A 12,616-nucleotide genomic window follows, 5' to 3' on the forward strand; every position below is an offset into this window, starting at 1 on the left:
CCAACAGGCTGCATTAAAATAATATACTTTTCGGGAGCTGCAGATTGAGTTCTCTAAGCACCACCAAGAGCACAGATGGCCCTTGTGAGCCACCCTTCATTTCCAGGAGCATGGTCAAAGCTGGATGGTCCCACTACATGCAGGGTTTCTATGGTGTTTCCAGCAACATTTGCTTCACTGTTGTACAGAAAGTGTTAAATCTCACTACTGCCATGGTTCCTACATTCTTCAATCCTAAATATCTCTTGTTTTCAGCAATGATTTTTAAATTTTCTTTTAATCATATAAAAAGCCAATTTTTATACAGTTACTTCCTTCCAGGACTGGGCACTTTATTTTCTGCTCTGCACAGTGGTTAGTTCTTAATGCCACCAGCCATCACAAGTCAACCTGTCAGGAGGAAATAACCACGGAGATCAGTAGCTAATGTGATGGACCTGAACTTCATTTGCACAGTGAGATTACAATTATCAATATTTTATGCATTTCTCTGCCTGACTTTCAGAAGGGAGATCTGCATAGGAGAGGCAAATTTGAGCCAGCAGCCTGTGACCTTCTGGAGGCTGAACAATGGGCCTTGGTAACTTAATTCTGTTTCACCTTACTTGAGATCCAGAGTTATTTCCCCTCCAGATTACATTCTGCAGAACTACAGAAGACTGTTTTAGCCTCTTGACCTCCTGTTATGATTGACAATCAGCCAACCTTAAAAAAGGAAGATTAAATTCCCATCACATCCACACTGAATGCCAAGAAAATGTTTCCCTTCCTGTAATTCAGTCCCCAACACCACAACCATCCTTTGGACTTCGACACCCACAATGTCCACTTCTATCTTGCCTGAAATACCTTGAAAACAGAACGTGATCAGACACAGAAGTGAATGGCCCCCTTCCTCTCATCCCAAGGCTTCCTGGGTTCCAGGGCTCAGCAGCCTACGCTCACACTCCTGGATCCAGCCTTGATGTAGCAATGCATCAACTCCTCAGAAATTCTGTGTAAAGGCACAGATGCCACCAACTGCATATCTTTGCTTTAATAGACTAACATCACAGGGAACATGAAAACCACTTGGGGGTGAAAAAAGTCTCCTAACGTTTCCCTCTGCCTTCTTTCACTTCATCTCTTAGATCACAAAAATTGCCTGTATTGCTTCCTCCCAACCCACAGACCTCCCCATCTGCACTGCTCACATCACTTTGATTAGGCATCCCAAATCACCCTTCCTTGAAACCTTTTCTTTTGAAAGCAGGATGGCGTTACAGGACTTCATGGCTGTTGTGCCTCTATGGCTCCAGACGAGTTACAAAGTCAAAAAGAATGAGATTATTTTTCTAGCCTCTGGCCATCACCTGGGATGTGTCAGCGATGCTGCATTTCCCTTTCTCAAGCACAAGGAGAATACGTGGAAGATAATAAGGCTATCCAGGTACAAACAAGTTGAAAAATAAAAGTCACAGCTTGCAGAAAGAGTCTTCACTGCTAGGGACAGAAAACTTGAGCAGTCCCCTCAGTGCACAGCGGTGAGTATATCATTGAATTAATCTTCAGCCTACAGCACTGAAATCTTCCAGTAGGCAGCAGTGACCCAGAGGACACAGTGAGTGCCTTCATGCACCTATACGGATTCAAGATTCAGCTACAAATGACTGACCTCACCTGTCTGGACACTGTCTCCCTCCCTGTGCCACAGACAAAAATCAAGCCTGAAAGCATATATTTTAATTTTTTTTTCAAAATGCTGAACTAAAATCTAGCTTTTTATTTTTAAAGTGAAAGGAGAGGACAGATCAGATCCAGGAAATAGAGAGCAATTGGGAAAAAAAATCTCTTTTTAACAGATCACAGATGTCCATAAGGACAGTGCTGAAGGCATCTGTGGTCCGGTTCACTTTTGTTTTTTCTCTGACAGGAAGGGAGGTGCAAATCATAGAATCATAGAATAACCAGACTGGAAGAGACCCACCGGATCATCGAGTCCAACCATTCAAATGTTTCCTGCTCAGCACGAGAAGTCCCTGACCCACATTCTATCCCATATACTGTGTTTTTAAACTATGCCTGACAGCTGGCTCCAGCCCATTTGGCAGTTTGCCTTGCAAGCCAGTGGCATGCTGCCCTGGGCAGTGGGAGCTGGCTAAGGAGGACACGCCGGGTACAGCATCCCATTAGTCACCTTATTTCAAATCAGACAGAATGCAACAAGCCTGGACGTGAGGTTCCAGGCAGCGCAACGCTCCTCCCACCCTCTGCCACCACTGGCAGTGTGTGGTCTCTTCTCACCAGCAAAGTAAACAAACCCAGCATTACAGAAGAAAAGCAGGGTAGGAGATGGTCTCCCAGTAAGGTCTTTCTGGTGTGAAGAGAGAACTGAGCATCACAGGAGAATCGATTTTAAAGTAGGTTTTCTACCTCCACCCAGTGTGAATGTGCTCATTCCAGCCTTCTTGCCTACAACCAGAAAATAACCATACAGTGTCACCATGCAAGTCATCCAGCTGAAGTCAGTCAGAAATAACAGCAACAGCATTTTTATAAGGATGCAGGTACAAGTCAGTTTCAGTACTATCAGTAGGTAACAAGATTTTATTGTATCTCTAGAGACTGCAATGCTTTGGTTTAAAAAAAATCAAGGAAACCACACTCGCACAAACATACACACACAGACTGAGTTCAGAAGTACCTGTCATCAGTGCATTGATTTAATTACACCATTTCCCACTGCGTTGTGCAGAAAGATAATCTGTGAAGAGTCTAGCAGGGTGCAAACATTTAAATCACTTGCCTTTCTACTCACCAATTCAACAACTCTGCTACAAAGATTGGCTGAATCCATGAGGTGCTGCCTGTTGTAAATGATTTGCCTGCAGATTGTGGTGTTGAACTTAATCTCACAAAAGGAAGTGTAAATGACGAGGAGACAGCCCAGGACAGAGAAGACTCTCTGGCTGAACTTAAAAAGCTTTTGTTTATAATCCTGGGGTTTTCAAATTGAAGTAAAAAGAGTAACTGGAAAAAAGTTTGATGCAAAAAAAACCACAAACCAAAACAATCACCACCAAATCCTGCCTATGTGCCCTGAACTATCCATATAGAGCAACTGATATCCATTGACTATATACGCAGTGGCAACACCCCAGAGCATTTGATAATGCACTCTCCCGGTTTCCTGGCAGGAGACAAAGGATGCCCAATTTTCCTTTTGTGACACTATTTCCTTGATAGTCACAGCAGATCCCATAACCTTATCAGTACTGTTCTGGTTGTCTGAATGCATTCAACAAACGGCAACCCCCAGTTATATCTGCTTGCCTGCCCAACTTCCCTTCCTCCCTTGCTCAGACTACGCACAAAGAAAAGCCTGTGGTCACATCAGCATCGTGCTATCTGCAGCCTGACGACCCTTGAAGAGACTCTACTTGCGGGCCCCAACAGGCAATGGCCTTCTGGATGAACTTTCCATTTGAGGGCTTAAACGAAGCAAAAGGTCTGCAAAAGAGTTTTCTAAAACTGTCTTCACTTTACCACTGTGCAACCATTTGGGTATATTTAGCCTAAGATGCACTGCTTAGACAAAGCTCCAGTTACTGAGAGGGGAACACGCTTCACCGTCGTATAAAATCAATAACCCATACACAGTCAACACACTTTTTTAACAGCACAAGAATCATAGCCCACGTGCACCATTAGGAAGCAAGTGGGAGCAGAACATTATGCAGTGCCAGTCCAATTAAACTTAAACTCTATGGGAAAGTAAAAAAGAATACAAATATTAGAGCCAAGTAGACTAATAGCCCACAATTTTAGTCTGTGTCTAGGGCTGTCAAAGCACTAAGTAACTGTCCAATTAGTCATCAGAAAAAATGGCTGTTGCACTCACTAAGCCTGAGAACATTTCAACACCATCCCCCAGAGTTACTGCGCTCAGTAGCCTTTCTACATATTGCAATCCATCCATTACTTAACTTAGACATGTTCTTATTTCAAGCTATTCTCTAATTTTAGTTTGCACTACTGAAGGACTGCTCCCGTCCTCAGCCAGAGTTTGGATCCTGCTTTTGGCTTCTGTCTCAGTTTTCTTGCTGGCTTGGTGACCCTGCACAGGGAGCATTAATTCCCCAAGAAAAAAAATTTGCAGGAGCTGGGAATAGAGAAACCAGGAGAAAAATGTCAGGGAGGCACTGGCCCACAAGAACATCTCTGGCACTTGAGAGCTTGGTCTACCACCAGCTGCACAATGCAAAACGGTTTTCATCTGCTTTTGTTCACCATTTGAAACCCCAAAACTAAGATCACTAGATACACCTCATCAGTCATCTCATAGCCCACATCTTTCCAATTTAAACATCCTCATCTCTTGCCGTCTTTGGTAGATGTGCACTGGCACTGTTCCCACTCACTAATGGCTTCCCCACGGCTATCCCATTGCAGAGGAAGGCTCCACATCTTCTGTGGACACCCAAAGCTTTTGCTTTCACTTTTCATTCATTCAACTTCGTCTTGCCTTAAAGACTTTTCCGATTTTATGCATCTTAACCACTTTGAAAAACGGTATATGCCATCATTGTAACACAGTGGAAAGGCTTTTGAAAGGCAGACAATGAGCTGGCTTAACACTGTGCAAAGCCTCAATCAAGAAGAAAATGGCAGGCAATCTCTCATGAAACACAAAAGAAACGTTTCTAAGGGACCACAGTTTAATCTATGCCAAACACCTCTGAACAACTGAAAGAGTCACATGCTTCTTTTTCATTTAACAGATACAATGGAGTTGTTATTCTGCCCCCACCTTTTGCAGTATACACTAAATTAACCCACATCTTTGAAATGCCAAAGGAGTGCATTGCAGAGAGCCATTTGTAACACAGTCTGTAACAGGTAAAAACTTCCATCTGGAGGTAAACAAAACCAAAGGAGCTATAGGAAAGCAACTTGTGACTACTCAAAGGGCAGTGCACACCATTCTCCCTTGTTCTATCAGTGTTTTCCACGTTAGCTCTCAGGAACAAAGTATAACCGAAAGAGCTATAAAATCACTTAATGCAAGCATGAGACGCTTCAAAGGAGCTTTGTGTATAGAAATCCATCATCTTCCAACAGTCCTGGCTGACTGGGGGAGTCCCACTGGACCGGAGGCTGATGTTGTGCCCATCTACAAGAAGGGTCGCAGGGACGATCCAGGGCACTACAGGCCTGTCAGTCTGACCTCAGTGCCAGGGAAAGTCATGGAGCAGGTGATCTTGAGTGCTATCATGAAGGTCATGCAAGAGAACCGGGTGATGAGGCCCAGTCAGCACAGGTTCACGAAAGGCAGGTCTTGCCAAACTAACCTGATCGACTTCTATGACAAAGCGACTCGGCTACTGGATGAGGGAAAGGCTGTGGATGGATCTTCCTGGACTTCAACAAAGCCTTTGACACAGTTTCTCCCAGCATTCTGCTTGAGAAACTGTCACCTCTGGGCTGGACAGGCGCACACTCTCCTGGGTGGAAAACTGGTTGGCTGGAGGGCCCAGAGAGTGGTGGGAAATGGAGTTAACTCCAGCTGGAGGCCAGTGACAAGTGGGGTTCCCCAGGGCTCAGTGTTGGATCCAGCCCTGTTCAGTGTCTTTATCAATGACCTGGATGAAGGCATCGAGTGCACCCTTAGCAAGTTTGCGGACGACACTAAGCTGGGTGGAAGTGTCGATCTGCTGGAGGGTTGGGAGGCTCCAAAGGGATCTGAACAGGCTGGATCCATGGGCTGAGACCAATGGGATGAGGTTTAACAAGGCCAAATGCCGGGTCCTGCACTTGGGGCACAACAACCCTGTGCAGCTCCAGACTAGGAGAAGTCTGGCTGGAAAGCTGCCTGGAGGAGAAGGACCTGGGGGTGTTGGTTGACAGCGACTGAACATGAGCCAGCAGTGTGCCCAGGTGGCCAAGAAGGCCAATGGCATCTTGGCTTGGATCAGAAACGGCGTGACCAGCAGGTCCAGGGAGGTTATTCTCCCTCTGGACTCGGCACTGGTGAGACCGCTCCTCGAATCCTGTGTTCAGTTCTGGGCCCCTCACCACAAGAAGGATGTTGAGGCTCTGGAGCGAGTCCAGAGAAGAGCAACAAAGCTGGTGAAGGGGCTGGAGAATAAGTCTTACGAGGAGCGGCTGAGAGAGCTGGGGGTGTTTAGCCTGGAGAAGAGGAGGCTGAGGGGAGACCTCATTGCTCTCTCCAACTACCTGAAAGGAGGTTGTGGAGAGGAGGGAGCTGGGCTCTTCTCCCAAGTGACGGGGGACAGGACAAGAGGGAATGGCCTCAAGCTCCACCAGGGGAGATTTAGGCTGGACATTAGGAAAAAAATTTTCACAGAAAGGGTCATTGGGCACTGGCAGAGGCTGCCCAGGGAGGGGGTTGAGTCACCTTCCCTGGAGGTGTTTAAGGGACGGGTGGATGAGGTGCTGGGGGACATGGCTTAGTGTTTGATAGGAATGGTTGGACTCGATGATCCGGTGGGTCTCTTCCAACCTGGTTATTCTATGATTCAATGATTCTATGGAATGACAGCTGTAGAGGTCACATAGGACGATTTATTGCGTACAGAAAGCAGGCAGCATCCTTTACACTGCCTATCTGTGGCCCTTTCTGTGCCAGAGGCCAGCCACAGCTCTACGCTTTTTGAGATCAGAATTCTTCTTTAAAACTTTCTTTAAGTTTTCCACCTGGCCATAGAGCCCGTCTCCTGTGGCACAGCTCAGAAACTGTATCAGTTGTGTTACAGATTTTCTGCAAAGAACAAATTATTGCCAGCACCACTACCACCTCCATGGCTCCACTTAGTTACTTCTGGAACACAAGCAATGCCTCCTTAAAACCAGCGACCTAAGAATGCTGCATCAATCAAAGCAACACATGTACTCAAAACCGAGAGCTGTCAATGGCCCACGGTGGGTTATAATGGAGTGAGGAGGGGAACTTTGAACATTGCAGCCTAGAGGGCAGAGATGTATAGTCACACAGAGACTCACCAGCCTTGCCACAAGGCAGGCAGAAACTAGGGACACTCCAGGGACTCGTTTTATGAAACCACTTAGAACTCAGAGGTGAAGCTCATTTCCTTGAGCAGACCTTGGGGATTTTATCCAAAATAAAGAAAACTGGAAAATGCTAGACCTTGCCTAAACAGGACTTGAAACCCCTTCTGAGGCTACACGCGGTTTGCATTCACACATACCACAATCGGAAATGACAGAATAACATGTTTTTTTCTGAACTGATCCACAGCTCTGCAAAAGAGTAATTGGATCTGAGAATCTCTTTACAGGCTTGTCTTCAGATATGAACATTGCACATACCTCATCTTTATATTTCAATTCAGAAACAATATGCAGTTGACAGTGAACTTTGCAAGACTATAAATGCTCACCAACATCATGGATAAACCGCTCAATTTTCGACTGCATCCCCCAATATCTGAACTCGACTTTACAAAGTTTGTATGCACACATGATGGGGTATTTCCCAGGGTTGTTCTTGTATTCTTCAATCCAGTCTTCTGATAGTGGGCCTCTTTTAGTCTTCACTGATTTATACAGCTTTGGATCCTCCTCCGGTTTGTATTCATGTGGAGGGATAGGATCTTTAACAATATCAATAGGATCTATAGAAAGAGATACAAAAAGTTAGATATTTTCTATCGTAAATGAAAGAAGAAACCACCATTTTCAGGAGTTATTTCTGGTTTACTAAGTACCAGAAGCACCACAACAATTTAGTTTCTTTTTACTGACACTTGAACAACTGATATTTAAATTGTTTATACATCACTGCTGGGCAGAGATCATCTCTGCCAGAGGAACCAGTACGCATAGTTCCAGCAAACAAAGACTTTGCTCCGAACAGATGGTTTTGCCCACATTGACTGCAGATCCACAGCACTCTGGCAGCTTTACACACTCTGTCTTTCCAGCTCCAAAAAGATCTTTTGCACATTCCATTTTTCAGCTTTTCTAATATCTCTCACAGTGCTACAGCTCTGTCTTGTCTGAGACAGCTAAATATATCTGCCCTTTCTTAGCACTGTTGCGGAAAAGATGCTGCCCACTAAGCATCTTATCTTTGGAGTCCATCAAGCCAAGTTAAGGTAACTTTTCACATGCTTCTCTTACATCAGTTCTACAGAAGGCAGGAAGTTCAAATTGTTCTATTTAACACTTCAACAATGAAGAAGTGGAAACTGCAGTGGGAGCAGAGTGAATAACCCCCCACCACAGATCTCTGCAGAAGCATCTCAAGTTTGGATTGAAGGGCAGGATCGCACTTCTCAGGAAACGACAGTTCTTCTGACACTTCCCAGTGAGCCAGCATGACTCAAGTCTGTTTGTTCAGGACTGAAAGCCCGATCAGATAGGCTTAGGAATGAGGACAGTCAACCTGAAGTTCAAAACAAAGTTTAAATCAAGCAACACTCAAGCAAAATTGCACAAAGTTGCTGCTGTGTCCCACATGTCAACAGTGCTCAAAGAGCCAGAGCAGCCACTAGACATCTTCCCCAGAGCTCCTGCTGCACCAGTGGGGCTGCCAGAAGTCTGCCTGAGCTCAACAATTCTCCAGTCTCAGCAGCTTTAGAGCAAGGGATGCTTGCAAGGGATGCTTCAGTCCTGCGTGGCTGCAATTGCCAGCATTCCCTGACACACAGCCAGGTCCCCAGCAAATGCCACAGGCACAGACTACGATGGACAGCAAGACAGAGAAATTGCTATGGCACTTGTCATTCTCTGCCTTTTTCTAAGATGTTCCCTTTTGCTCTTTTCTCATTAAATTCCTACATACATAAGGCTCATTAACCCAATCTTCCAAAGACAGCCACAAACCTGAAATGTTAACTTGCATGAGGGCAAGACTAAAATGAGAGGAAGCAAAAATGAAATACACTTTCATGTTTCAGAAGTGCAGATAGAACAATTCTCACACATGTAAAGGAGCTACACAATTATGCAGTAATATTTTCCTCTTCTACGGTTATTTCTATTTATTACCCTCAAAGTCATAGATGTCTTACTTTCCCCTTGGAAATGCATCACATAAGGTAGGAAAGCATCAGCTTCAGTTTACAAATGTGGGATTTACATCAAGTCTAGAAGAGAAATTAGGTGTCCTCACTACTTGATGTAACCCACCAACCCTGTGGCCTGACACTGACGGGGTGCAGGTGTGTGTTTAGAAGGGGATGGACAGGCTGATGGGACACAACAAGCCAAAAAAAAAAAAGCAAAAGCAGAATAAAGGAAAAAGAAAGGCTATTCACCTAGAATTGTTTGTCTTTTTTCTGCAGGAGACAGGTTGAACACATTGACATGCTCTCCCGGATCAGTTCTGTAGTATGTCTCAATATCAATAGAGAATTTCTCCACGAAAGGACATGTATACCTGAAAATGAGAACAATGCAGCTTAGAGTAAATCCTGCTCAGCTTGGCAAGCAGAGAAAATGCTTTCTCAGGACAAAACCAGCCTCAAATCCAAGCCAGCCTTCAGCCATGTTTTACTTCAGATTTGCTTAAAGTACCGACTGTAGAGATTAAAGAGATTCTCTTAAATAACTTCTTAAGACAGGAGCTCATCTCGGACGTGGCTTCACTGGAATAGTTCCAGTTTAGTAAAATCCACAGCCCACAGCAAAGGGGTGTGCTCCCCATGAGGTGTTACATGGATTACAGGTGAGAAGGTACCAATGTGCCCCCACAGTTACTGGAAACTGGGCACCCACACTGACCAAGGAACAACTTCATAGGGTGGCAACAAGCAAGCACCGGCAGGAGAAAGCCTAAGGGGACCAGCAGGTCATCTCACTTGCAGAGTCACTGACAAAACCCTACAACTTAGTTTGACAATGTCTCCTCCAGAAGAAGACTGTCAGGAGAGACTGCTTTTAAAGGGACAGTTTTCAGCTGGGAGATAACTTCCAGGTCTGCTTTACTAACAAGTTATGTTACCCTTGCAGGTATGACACAAATACAAACAAAAGGACACCCTGGAAATGGATCTCCACCAGAAGAAAGGCAAAGTTCTCGCCTGGAATCTATGGTAGAATAAAATACAGACTGGTTCTGTGCAGTGCCAGATTTCCTGGCCAACTGACTGACTCACAGGCATTTCAAGAGAACAGATAAAAACAGTTTTTAATCACTCAAAAGTCAGATAGCTCCATTATGTTTAGTCATGAGCAACTGTCCATACACAGAGACCAACTTCTCACCTTTCCCAAGACCAAAGTTACTTGTAGGGAGCAGGAAAAACAGAACTATGAAACATTTCTAGAATTTTTATAAAAACATAATATCCATTAAAGCCTTATCAGCAATATCAGACTTGTAAACCTGGAAAAGGGCAAGTACTCTAAACCAGAGTACTTATTCCAGGGTATCTGAAGTCCTTCCAGACAAAATCAGCCAAAACAAAGAGGTCCCAGAGGGCTTCACAGAGCCTCTGGCACTCTTCCCTTTTCAGGGTGAAAACCATGAGATATAGATTTGTTATTTCCTAGCTAAGTGACAGTAAGAGTTCCCAGAAAAGAAGCACCAGCCTTATTTATTTAACATTTTTCTTTCCCTCTCTAGAACAAACAAGTCTCTCAACTTCTCAAATTCTCAACTATGTAAGCAGTCAGCACAGGCAAAACTCGCAATCCTGAGATTAAGCACTATATAAGAATTTTAGGACTTGACCCCAGTTTCTCTAAAGGATATTAGAGGGGAAGGAAGAAATGCCAATGCCACACAGTGACATCTAAAGTAGAGGAAAGAGCTCTGGACATTTTGATAAGCTTTACCTCGTCCTTGTATAAGGATATGCGTTCCACGATTCCTCTTCAACTCGCAGAGCTGCCTTGGGCAGTATTGACCGAAACCAGCTGGGTATATGCATACCAATGTGGTACACTTTGTGCGTGTACTGCCCATTGCCTCCCGGTCCATCCATGTATGGCCTGTTCTCCAGGATCTCTACTCCACTGCCTTCCCCACATGTCTCCTCTCTGCTTTTTTTCTGAAAGGGAAAATATATCACACAGTTAAACCTTCCAGTGCATTGTACATACCAAGTTCTCAAAGCACATGAACATTGGGGAGGGCTTCCAGGATTCCTTTCAAGTGGAACTTCATACAGACAGCAGAATTGCAGCAGCACCCTGGTGGTAAGATTGCCAAACCTAGAGATTACAAAGGGAAGAGTTAAGAGACTTATCTGGCCAATGCAGGAACAGAGATCTGATTTTTAGGGAGCTTGTAAAAATCTAGATTTAGATACTAAGAGACAGTTTGAATGGAGATCTGACAGCACATTAATTCCTGCTCCTATAACAGATTACGTGTCGCTCTTTCCAAGAGCACATCAACCTTAGCACCAGCTGCAAATAACTCCACCACATAAAAACCTTTTGCATCAGTAGATCACATAGAGGAGGGGAATTTGTCCAGCCCGGCACGTTCTTGTGGTGCTGTATCAGCATAAAGAAGCACACACACACTCAGCACAACACTATACTATTTTTATGACCTAAAACCACAGGATCTGGGGGCTTGTTGCTCGTGGTCTGGCAGGGCAGCAGCTCTCCAAGAAGAGCTTGGAGACTATGCTCTGCTAATTAAGATATTTAGATGAAACAACCCAAGTTTGCCAGAATGCACACAGCACCCCTTGGCAGCCTTCACGTTTTGGCTTATTTGTAGTATTGTTCCTCACTGAGAAACCTGGCAAAAATTCCTTCAATAAAAAAATACTGATTTCAGTGCTTCTAAAAAGAGCTAGAGGCAAACAAAATATTTATTCATTTGTAACACATTTCAGCAGATTGGATGATGTATAACCGTCATCATTTCCAAACAACAGATTCATATTGTTAGTATTTTGAATTTATTATTTGTATTTGAGAGGACAGTACTTTGGAAATTAAGAAATAAAAATGGAATTTTATACAAGAATCAACTGTGAAATATAACACAATAACAACCCTTCATTTCTGGCATACAAACAATTCAAAGGATTACATGGTTTAAGAGAAAATGATTAATAAGATGCAAGAGATCAGCTTCTCATTTTCTGAGGACAGGGTGATAAGCCAACACAGCAAGTAAATAGGCTCTTTTTAAAGAGCTCTCAAGCAATTTTAAACTTAAACAGCCGCAATCAACTATTCTAAATAAATGACAATCTAAACAGTCCTTTTTTTCCCAAACTGCAACACTCCTGCAAAAGAAAAGCACTTTTTTACAGTTTATATCTAACATTCAGCTGGCAGTTCATTAAAACACACATCCTTTTAAAACAAACTACTGTCTTTCAGTTCTTATGTAAGCACAGACCAAGTCCTGTACAAATATTTATGACAATAACATTAAATAATCTTGATGACCCAAAAATCTGGTTAATTCAAAGGTCTCAGAATAGGCAGTAACTCAGCAAGCACAGCAAATGTGTCAGACAGAACAATAGCATGGCATCTGCTCTGAAGAGTTGATACAAATTGTGGAGATCTAGAGTTTTATTATATGGCATAAGCACAGGGAAATCACAAGCACAGGAAATATAGGTTCGCTTCGTGCCAAAGTATCACATGAAGAATCGTGCATCGGCTAAATTTAAAA

At 43.8% G+C, this 12,616-nt stretch overlaps 1 protein-coding gene across 4 annotated transcripts in view; it reads right to left on the minus strand.

Moving 5' to 3' along the window:
• Nucleotides 1-12,616, minus strand: part of PITPNM2 (phosphatidylinositol transfer protein membrane associated 2) — a 122,941-nt gene that overhangs the window by 41,039 nt on the left and 69,286 nt on the right. For all 4 annotated transcript variants that reach the window (XM_069871146.1, XM_069871149.1, XM_069871147.1 and 1 more), the window contains 3 exons: nucleotides 10,804-11,018; nucleotides 9,282-9,403; nucleotides 7,401-7,634 (listed from right to left, as the gene is read on the minus strand). In XM_069871146.1, coding sequence (XP_069727247.1) covers nucleotides 7,401-7,634; nucleotides 9,282-9,403; nucleotides 10,804-11,018 — 571 coding nt within the window. The remainder of the gene's footprint in view (nucleotides 1-7,400; nucleotides 7,635-9,281; nucleotides 9,404-10,803; nucleotides 11,019-12,616) is intronic.

The sequence above is a fragment of the Phaenicophaeus curvirostris genome, chromosome 17, assembly GCF_032191515.1.
Source record: "Phaenicophaeus curvirostris isolate KB17595 chromosome 17, BPBGC_Pcur_1.0, whole genome shotgun sequence".
Lineage (NCBI taxonomy): Eukaryota > Metazoa > Chordata > Aves > Cuculiformes > Cuculidae > Phaenicophaeus > Phaenicophaeus curvirostris.